The sequence below is a fragment of the Doryrhamphus excisus genome, chromosome 1, assembly GCF_030265055.1.
Source record: "Doryrhamphus excisus isolate RoL2022-K1 chromosome 1, RoL_Dexc_1.0, whole genome shotgun sequence".
Classification (NCBI taxonomy): domain Eukaryota; kingdom Metazoa; phylum Chordata; class Actinopteri; order Syngnathiformes; family Syngnathidae; genus Doryrhamphus; species Doryrhamphus excisus.
The window spans coordinates 12,321,901-12,332,823 of NC_080466.1; the positions used below are offsets into that span (position 1 = coordinate 12,321,901).

General features: G+C 41.9%; 1 protein-coding gene across 1 annotated transcript; it reads left to right on the top strand.

Annotated features, from left to right (window-relative positions):
• The first annotated feature begins 678 nt into the window (after positions 1 to 678).
• Positions 679 to 8,848, top strand: LOC131136495 (arrestin domain-containing protein 3-like). Its single transcript, XM_058083381.1, has 6 exons — positions 679 to 937; positions 1,083 to 1,143; positions 1,597 to 1,768; positions 1,846 to 1,933; positions 2,244 to 2,500; positions 8,533 to 8,848. The coding sequence occupies exons 1-6, from the start codon at positions 679 to 681 to the stop codon at positions 8,650 to 8,652; spliced, it is 957 nt and encodes a 318-aa protein (XP_057939364.1). The 3' UTR covers positions 8,653 to 8,848.
• Positions 8,849 to 10,923: the final 2,075 nt, after the last annotated feature.

A 10,923-nucleotide genomic window follows, 5' to 3' on the forward strand; every position in this document is an offset into this window, starting at 1 on the left:
TCCTTCATGTTTGCCGTGGGTTACTGACCCTTGGTTAAAAAAAAATGCCTGAAAAATCACCAATAACAAAACACTAAATGAACACACTAAAGTGGCCCATTTCAACAAACTTTGCTTTGTTTTTTCCTACTCCTTTTGGACATGTTCATTCATTCATTCATTCCTATCCCAACTGTCTTCGGGTGAGAGGCGGGGTACACCCTGGACTGGTTGCCAGCCAATCACAGGATACATATAGACAAACAACCATTCACACTCACATTCATACCTATGGACAATTTGGAGTGGCCAATTAACCTAGCATGTTTTTGGAATGGGGGAGGAAATTATGTGAAACTGTTAATTCTAGTATGTGATGTATAATGAAGTAAAACAAATGAAATATATATTTAAATAAAAACAACCCTTTGACATTCACTAATTAGCAAATGTGGATTTATTGAAACCTTTTATACCAACCTACAAGTCCCATGAAAACTATGAATTCAGGATGTTTCCGGTGTATTTAGCTGACGTGAGGCCCTTAGCTTGGGTTACCTCGGTGAATGCGACACCTCCAGCCCTGATCACATGACCATGAGACACAAATGCAGGTTCAACAGAAGTCCATTACTTGACCGGATTCATTGCCTGCGTTGACTCAACACAACCAAGAAGTGCGACTGATGTGACCTTGCCATGATAATCAAGTGTTTCTCTGTGGAGTACGATCAGATGAATGAAAGAGCAACACTCTCTCCGGGAGACACCCTCTCTGGCAGAGTGACTGTGGAGGCCAGGAAAGAGACCAAAGTGCAGTGTTTGATGGTCAAAGCCAAAGGGAAGGCTGAGGTCAAATGGTGTGATCAAGATGGGCCAACCACAACGCTCAACCAAGAGAAGAAGCACTACTTCCGTTTGGAGATCATTATTCTTCAGGATAAAAATAAAGGCGATGGTCTGTATTGCTTTGTCTTTGTGTGAAGTTAAACTAAAACCTCTAACTATCCCTGTTCCAAGCTTTGTCCTAAAGATTTGAATTTTTTCTAAATCACTAATAATCTTTTGTCACTTTGTTGTGTCATTTTTCTTCTTCCTACAAGGTTCAGAAATCATTGGTCAAGGGAGAAATGTGTACCCTTTCACCTTTGTAATTCCAAATATGTGAGTATGCTTCTTTTAAGTCCAGTATTGGGACACACTTCTGATTTAATAAATAATCAAACATTAGCATGCCAACATGCTAACCAATAGACCACCGTGCACCAACCACCGTCTGTCTATAATGTCCCAGAAAAGAAGCACGATCCATTCTTGTTGTTCTTGATGCTTTGTTTGAATATCAAAAAATGATACGGACAAGTTTTCTAGGTGTGTGCACGGATGACAACTGAGACGGTATACGAAAGTTGACAGCTATATTTTTGGTAATAATAATAGTTTTCATTGAAAAACAAATCCTCGGGTGTACAGGAACCAAGGTATTGCTGTAGCTACAAAGAAGAGGCAAACTCCACATTTTCTTCTCTTTGGTGAAGGTGTCTTAAAATGTTCCGTATGCCAATTTTCATACTAAATAAAGCCTCTGGAACTCATGTAATCATCATTTCCTGACAGAGATATGCCTTCATCGTACGAGGGAAAATGGGGCAGAATTGAATACTCTTTAAAAGCAAAGCTGAGCATGTCAATCTGGAGCATCCACAAAAGGAAGATTGAATTCCCATTTCTGACCAATGTTGAATTCCCATTTGCTTCCAAATCAGAAATGATCATCATTGGACTTCAGGTATGGACTATTGCTGAGATCAGCAGGATGTTCTTGTCAGAAGTGTTCTTTCTGACATGTGTGTCTGTGTCTCATAGGAGCAGCAGTCCGCAATGAAAATGTCATTTTATGGATCTGGAAAGGTGACTTTGAATGTTAGCTCAGAAAAAACGGGACTGAGGCAAGGTAAGCACATTTCGAAAGCCACTATTTCCTTGAGTCAAATGGTGCAATGACAATAAAGGCATCTTACTACATTCCTAAATAGTGTTCAACATAAACTGATGGCCCAGTGGTTTATGCACTTTGACTTCCACGAAGGCTGCATGTGATTGTTTGCCAATATGTGCCTTAAGATTGACCATCTGGGATGTATTCCGGCTTTCGCCCAAAGTGAGCTAGCATAGGCTCCGGCTCCATGCAACCCTAAACAGGACAAGCAGCAGAAAATGGATGAATGGCATACTTGATAAGTGGCATTCGTCTCTCCTTGTAGGTGAAACCATGCAAGTGTCTGTTGAAGTACTCAACGGCTCAACTCAAGCGGTAACACCCAAATTCTACCTTTGTGAGAAACAGACCTTTGTCGCTCAGTCAAAGGCTATTGTGCACATCAATGAGATCCTCTTCGGGACGGGAGAGTCAGTCCAAGCTCAGACCAATCGGACCATAAGGAATGTTCTGAGTATCCCTTCACAGCTCCCCCCCACCTTCTTCAACTGCTCTTTGATGAAGCTCGAGCACACAATCAAGGTAATCATATATAATGATATCAACAACTCTCAATTGTACCGTTTGTTATTTTCTTATGGTGGGAACAACATCAAATAATGTTTCAGTTTGTACAGTTTGCTAGTAGGCTCAAGTCACTTATTTGGACGTCAACCAGATTTTCCTTAGAATCAAACTTGGAAAAAAATGATTGGCTGTTTGGAGAGAGACAACGTGTTTAGTATCTAGCACATCCATTGTTTTTGTTTGTAACAAACCATCCGATCCAGAAAGTTGGCCGCCTGATCCTCTGTTGGAGGAAATTCATCTTGTCCTCCCAGTTGTCAGCTGCACTGGCATAAAACCTGTGTCATGTGAAGCGCAATCGCATTGTTCATGCATGTCAACTGCTCCAAATCATCCACTCAGCACACCATTTGCGATATAAAGTGATCCTTGTCATTGTTTTGCTTCTTTAAGCATACGCGTTTACTTCATGCCCGTCTCTTTGTTTACAAAGTGATGCATTTTCTTTCTTCACATATGCTTCATTAAGGATTTTACTTCTCATGTTGTTTGTTTTTCTGTTTAGCTCTTCCTTATGTCATTCAACATTATCTACTTGTATACTTGCTTCCTGGCTTTCTTCCATGTCTTCATCCTCTGTAGTTCGTCAAAGCAGATGCCTTTTTCTGCCCGTTACAAACATTGGTAGTCAACAGCTTTGAAGATTGGATACTAGCAACAATTAGCTTGTCTTGATAGCAATTGTTAGCACTGGACGTAACATTTTTTTTTATTTGACAAGTTAGTTCCTCATGCCAAACATTGTTCAAGTCAGTGGTGTCAAGTGGTGGGCTGGAAAACTGCCATAATAGTTTACCACTTCCAGATCAGTGCCGAGCTCTTTTGACATCACAAATATATCTCATATTTAATATAATATATGTCATAATTGGGGGACTATAATGAGACGTTTTGATAGAAGTCTTATGCAGGGATGGAGTTTTGATCTGACAAATTTCAAGTATGAAATTGCTAAGGCTTCTGCTTGGACATTAACAGCGGTAGCCATTGAACTCAAAAGCAGTCACACATTGCAAGCCAATGACCCAGGGAACGCTGAGTGCAAGTAAAGGTTAATGTAAAGCACTTAATGTGTGCTCCCAATCCTGCCTGGCAAACTGCCCCTTCCACATTCTTTATCATTCACAGTTGCCACGCCATAGTTCCCGTCTGAAAGACTCCTGGCTGCTCTTTCCCATGGAAGAGATTTTCTCAAAATAGGAAATATTTCCACATTTTAATGTTGCGAGATCTGAGACGAGAGTCACATTTATTTATTTATTTTTGTAAATTGTTTTCTTTAAGGGCGGCACGGCGGTCTGGTGGTTAGTGCGCAGACTTCACAGCTAGGAGACCAGGGTTTGGTCCCCGCCCTCGGCCATCTCTGTGTGAAGTTTGCATGTTCTCCCCGTGCATGCGTGGGTTTTCTCCGGGTACTCCGGTTTCCTCCCACATTCCAAAAACATGCTAGGTTAATTGGCCACTCCAAATTGTCCATAGGTATGAATGCGAGTGTGAATGGTTGTTTGTCTATATGTGCCCTGTGATTGGCTGGCGACCAGTCCAGGGTGTACCCCGCCTCTCGCCCGAAGACAGTTGGGATAGGCTCCAGCACCCCCCGCGACCCTCGTGAGGAAAAAGCGGTAGAAAATGAATGAATGAATGTTTTCTTTAATTAACTGGGATGGCAAGTGGACTTCCCTACCTTAAAAAGCACTCAAAGCTTTGACTCTGTTAGCAAATGTACCTTGCGATGACGCAGCATGCTCACAGCAGCCTCACTTGATTAGGAAGTGTGCTAATGTCAGCGAGTTTTAGTAAAAATGTTAAAAACGATTGAATCATACAGAAAATTCTGGCATCAAGTGAATAGCGTGCAATGCTACTGCGATGATGAGAAGCTACGCAATTCAAAGTGTGAAGTGGCAAGACTGTATTCAGTTTTCCATGAACATTTGCTCCATTTATCTTCTAATTTATTCCTCAAAGGCTGCCATCAGCCAATGAAAATCTAGGTCACTGGAAATTTGAGCCGCTATTCAATTAATCAGTTAGAGGGTCGTGTAAACTGATCTGGCGGCCTCAGGCTGTGAGAGAGACAGGTGGTGTCATTCAGGGTTCACCACAGGAATCACATTAGTGTGGTGTTAATCCATGTCAATATTGTCACATGTACCCATATTTGAAAACATACACAATCATCACGCCCTCACTCTGTCACAGTTTTTCAAACATATTAATAAATTCAGGCTGTTTTGTAGTTGAGCCAGGGCGATTATTAGTAAATATGTATACTTAAGCAAATAGTAATTATTCTTGGCCTAAATTGAGCATTTTCATGAGTAACAATGGTTAAATGCTCAAAAGTCCAAATGTTTGGCATTCAGTGAATAGTATTATTCTCCACTGGTCACAAGGTGCCAGTGACATTACATTGATGAGGCAATGCTACCACAGGAAATACGCTGTCAATGCTAATGTGTGTCTATGCTATGTCATCCTTATGTCTATAATATCTTATATTCTATTATTATATCTACTGTATTTGGCAATATGAGTGTAAAGGTGACTATAGGGGTGTTGTTCCATGTCTGGAGTGCTCTAATAATGTTAAGAATCATATTTAGAAGGTTTAGCTCTATGAAAATATTCAATTGATAAAGAAGGAATCCTATTTTGTGTAAATTCTCTTTTCATGGTCAGGTCTGGGAGCAGTTTACCCCTATACACAAGGGATTACTGGACTGATGTACTGTAGGGGTGACCATATTTGGAAACTCAGCTCGGCAATGGGATACTCAGAATCAGAATCAGAATGCCCTTTATTGTCATTTTACATATGGTAGAATGAAATTGCAGCAGCTCCATTTTCAGTGCAAGACAGTATGACAGTACAAAATATAGAAATTAGACAAATAAAAAGAAGAATTAGAAGAATAAATAATAAATAACAAAGGGTTTACATTGTAGAGGACGATTGGTTGCCTTGGTTATATCTTGTTGAGGGAGATGATGACTCGAGGAAAGAAACTGTTTTTTAATCTGTTTGTCTGTGCCCTGATACATCTGTATCGCCACCCAGAAGGTAGTCACTGAAACAACTGGATGATCCTGAGAGCTCTGCTGACGCACTGGGAGTTGTGGAGGTCTGCCTGGGAGGGGAGAGGGCAGCCGATGATCTTCTGTGCTGCTTTGACTGTCCTGTGCAGCCGCTCTCTGTCTGCAGCAGTGCAGCTCCAATACCAGATGGTTTGGCATTACGTCAGCAGGCTCTCAATGGAGGAACGGTAGAAGGCCAACAGAAGTTTCTGGGCCACGTTGTTTTTCTTGAGGACTCTCAGGAAGTGGTCAAATCACCGGAGATCTGGACTCCCAGGAATCTGAAATCATGGACCCTCTCCACGTCCTCGCCATTGATGTAGAGGGGGAGGTGATCACTTTTCGTCCTCCTGAAGTCCATGATGATCTCTTTAGTCTTCCTGGTATTCAGTCAGGTTATTTTTTAGAGCACTGGGTTGTGAGTCTCTGAACCTCCTCTCTGCAGGCTGTCTCATCTCCGTTTGAGATCAGCCCGACCACGAATTTAACGATCATATTGTTCCTGTGGGCCGGACTGCAGTTGTAGGTGTTGAGACAGTACAGCAGGGGGCTCATGACACAGCCCTGTGGTGAGCCAATGCCTCACTTTCTGTGGCCTGTTGGTCAGAAAGTCCATAATCCAGCTGCATGTGAGAGGGGGGAGGCCGAGTGTGTCCAGTTTTGTGTTTAGAGTGTCCGGGATGATGGTATTGAAGGCCGAACTGTAGTCAATGAAGAGCAATCTAGCATCTATCTTGCTGCTGTTCCAGGTGACTCAACACGGCATGCAGAGTTATGTGATGGCGTCCTGTGTAGATCTATTCGTTCGGTAGGCGAACTGGTGGGGGTCAAGTGTAGGGGAGAGATAGTCCTTGATGTGTCGGAGTACCAGTCTCTCAAAACACTTCATGATTACTGGGGTGAGGGCAACAGGGGGGTAATCGTTCAGGCTGGTTGGAGGTGATTTCTTGGGGATGAGGATTATTGTGGCTGACTTTAGGCAACGATCGTTTGGGCCAATGAGAGATTAAAGATCTTGCAGAAGATGTGGGACAGCTGGTGAGCGCAAGCTCTGAGCACCTTGCCAGGTACTCTGTCAGGGCCGGGAGCTTTCCTGGGATTCACCCCCTTCAGCACACGTCTCACCTCCTGCTCCTCAAGAATGAGTGGGCGTGCGTTGGGGTCTGATGTGGGTGGGGGCACGGTTAGAGCAGATGAGTGTTGCCTCGGTGGTGTAAAGCGGGCGAAGAAGCAATTCAGCTCCTCTGCCAAGGACTTACACTGGTCTGCCATCACATCACAACCGCTATAGTTGGTGATGCTCTTGATGGCCTGCCACACTTTCTGTGGTCTAGTTCTGGCGAGGTGGGACTCCATTTTCTCCTCGTAGTCCGCTTTGGCTTTCTTGATTCCTTTCCTCAGGTCAGCCCGGGCTGAGCTGTAAAGTGCTCTGTCACCTGACCTATGTAAAGGCAGAATTGTGCGGGCCTTGAGGACCTGGTTGGTCACCCAGGGTTTCTGGTTTGGGAAAACCCAGATGGCTCTTGTCACCGAAACGGCTCCCATGCAGAACTTGATGTAATTCAGAACTGTCTCTGTGACTATTTCCAGGTCCTGATTTCCAGTCTGTGTATTGGAAGCAGTCCTGTAATTCACTTGCACATTTTCAGGCCAAGTTGTTATAGTCTTTGTGGTGGGCCTGGATCTGCGGTCTTAGGAGGGTGTACACAGAGATTAACAGCAGGGAAAGATGGTCTGACTGTCCAAGGTGGGGGAGGGGCATTGCTCTGTGTCCGTGTTTGATTTTGGAGTACACTTGATCTAGAGTCCTTTCCCCTCTTGTTGGGCATTTAGCATGCTGGAACTTCAGGAGTACAATCTTAAGATCTGTCCTATTGAAGTCCCCGGCAATGATGTGTAGACCCTCGGGGTGGGCCCATCAAAACAGGCGTTTTATGTTGGTAACCAATGTCTAAAATATGTCCCTTGTTAACTAAGAAAGATGTGATTAATCACGATTAAATATTTTAATCGATTGACAGCCCTAGTTAAAACCCATATTTACAAAGTCATAAACTGGTTTTCTATGATCTAACTACAAACGTATAAAATGTATTATTGAATGCCATATCATGGAAATGTATTTAACATGGTCTTGTCTGGCAATAATTAACCGGTATAAACGTGGGACGACTGTATTACAAAATACGATCTATAATCAAAGACTCAAATTCAGTTAAAATGGTGAAATGGAATGACATAATATAAATAATGTCTCTTCTGTGTGACAAATAAGTATAACAAACTATCTAACAAAAAGTATTTGCAATTTTAAGACATTATTTGAAATACAATGACAACCATAGCATTTTTTCCAAAAAAAAAAAAAAAAAAAACACGACAAAAGAAAGACAATGGCTAGGGAAAGACATGAAAGTAGGACATGTCCTGGAAATGCAGGGTTGATTATTACTGGTGCTCTTCATGCAATACCAGTCCTACTGTGCGTCAAATAGAATATGTATTGATTTCCATAAGCATGCATCACTTGTATTCCTCCTTTATGTACACGCTCATGGAACTCGCTTTAATAGCTTAACTGAAACTTTTTCCCATTACAGTTCTTTTTTGCTATATTGATGTTTTATTATGTCATATGAAAGGATGCAGAGGGCCACTTTTATACATTTTGATACATACCAATCTAATGTAGCAGTGTATGCCGAGCATTCTTAGCAAAACATCATTAGTAATATTGAATAATATATCTAATTAATAATTGATTAATTTTACTTGTAGACTAGGCTGCTGAGTGGCAGTAAAAAAATAGGCAGTCGTTGGACCGCACTTTGGACACCCCTGCATGCAGTGATTCAAGTTTGTTTGTTCTGAGCTGCAAACTGCGATTAAAATCTGATTTTTGGTTGCAGGTCACTCTTGGTGATCACTTGGCTAGAGATCCAGACATCAAACTTCCCCTGGTCATTCTGCTGGCTTCGTCCAAACCACATCACAAAAAACCCAAAGACAAGCTTGGGACGTGGAAGTAAAAGTGCCAGGTTCATGGGCAGCGAACTAAACGAATCTAGCTAATGGTGAAATATAAGTTGTATTCTGTATCGTCTCCTTTGTTTTTTTATTGTGTGGCGTAGCCATGAACCACATGTCTGAAAACATGATCAATATTATGACTCAGCATTTTCATGATACAGGTAATGAAATGACCAAAATGTTTATTTAAGTGTTTAAGCGAAATAAAATGACTTATTTTCAGGTGTTCATTGACAGCCATTCTTTGAGTTGCCAATCATATTCTGGTTCTGGCAGTTCTACTGTGGTCCACTTGGACAAATTCTCAGTACAGCATTCTAGTGGGCAGGCCCTGGTACTGGTACGTGGGCAGGGCTGACACACCATAACCAGCACAGAAAACATTGTAGATCTTCCAGAATCTGCACCTAGATGCAGCTCCAGCTGCATTATTTTTGGATTTGTGCTTCCTTCCAAAACGGCTGCTTTAATTTATTCCACCCATGGCCTGCCTCCAGGCACACCCACTCCACTATTATTGGTCACACTCCCAAACTACTTCCCGACTACTGTGAACAACACTTTTCAATATAATGAATGAATAAAGTATTTGGAGAGCTAATTGAAAAGTGTTTAGTAGCTACTGGCAGCTCATAATCTACTGGCTGGAGACCCCTGACTTACAATGTATGAAATCAAACCTCGCCCGCCCGAGGAGGAGCACTCATTGCTGGACATACTCTGTCAGAAGCACCAATGGTGCCACGGAGCTCAGGAGAAATGGGACGCGAGGGTGTGTCGTCCTCCTTGCCTGCCCGTGGAGGAAAACTCATTGTCAGACACACATTGTCCCAAGCACCGCTGGTGCCGTGGAACTCAGAAGCCGGACGTGAGGGTGTCACTTGAGTGGGTTCAAAAGTTAAACAATAAAAAGTTGCATTGTATTACACGATTTATATAAAAACATATTTTATTTGTAAAACGTCCACTGTTTTTGCAAATGATCTCTTCAAATACTGCACAAAAGAAGGTGGTTCAGACAGCCATTAAGTGATTTACTTGCATCATTTCATGCATATAATTACTTTGAGTATAGTTGGAGTCTTGGCAGAGTCTTGGTAAGTAGTCTGGCTCCACGCACACTGTGGAGGCGTTTAGCCGCACACCCGCAAAGCTATTGCCTGTTTGATATTTACAATTTATTTGTTTGTTCTTAAACCTGCTTGGACGCGAAAGTGCTCATGACATCACAAAGTTTGAAAAAAAACAATAACCAAATGAAAACAGTCACTTAATGAAACATATTTGTTATACTGCTGTCAGAGAAATCAAACAATGAAGCAGAAGTAAAATGAAAAGGTAATTTTGACACGCCCCCCCAGTGAGTAATTCTTAACACCCCCATCCTTAGTTTAGTTTGATGGCTCCGTCAGACTTTTGTCTGGGAGCCAAATTCAAACAATGCAACCACAAACTCACAATAAAGCCAAGATAGTGACATAATCACAACAATAATCAATAATAACAATAATCTATTCTAAAAATTTAATGAAACACCATATTTTTAACAACGTCCGCAAGGAATCTCCCTACAGAGCGTGTACTCACTGTCAGATATTTTCATTGCTAAAATACGTGTTTTGTAACATTGCTACAGATAACACAATAGCAGTCTAGCTAGCACCTCAGTTAGGGATTAGCATTAGCATTAGTGCCAGCACTATGCTGGACACAAGGGATGAGCCGGATGCTCGTTACAAATGAGTATCTGTTACAGATAATGCTTTTTTGCCGTATAAGAGTATGAAACGAGTACATTTGTGTTTCAAGAAAATGTTCATTATGAATTCGTCTTCACGCTCACAACGACCGCGTCTCCCAAGACGGCTCTACAAGCGGCAGTCGGAGAGGAGCTCAAGGGCATCTCATTAGGCAAGTTGACAAGAGCTGGTGTTGTGTTGGTCACACTGCCTCCACTTTATTAGGTTTTCTTCAGCTCGCCTCTATTTCAGTTTGTAGCTACAGTTACTTGGTAAACTTGTAACGTACGCGGGCTTGTGTGACATGAATATTAACATTAACCATTTGACTGCCGTATTGATTGGCCACAACATTAATAATAATACTAATAATAATACATTTTATTTGTATAGCGCTTTTCAAAATACTCAAAGACACTTTACAGAAGAATGGAGTTGAATAAAAGCAAGAAAACAGAGTAAAAGATACATGAAAATACAACATTCATTCGTTTTGAAACTGGGAAGGTCAGGGCAAGCACGGAGTGAATG

What these genes read in the sequence shown, in the direction of transcription:
- LOC131136495 (XM_058083381.1), top strand. Translation starts at nt 679, where the DNA reads ATGATAATCAAGTGTTTCTCTGTGGAGTACGATCAGATGAATGAAAGA. An exon ending in TGATCATCATTGGACTTCAG is followed by an intron (nt 1,769 to 1,845) that starts GTATGGACTATT and finishes TGTGTCTCATAG; the next exon opens with GAGCAGCAGTCCGCAATGAA. An exon ending in AGCTCGAGCACACAATCAAG is followed by an intron (nt 2,501 to 8,532) that starts GTAATCATATAT and finishes TTTTGGTTGCAG; the next exon opens with GTCACTCTTGGTGATCACTT.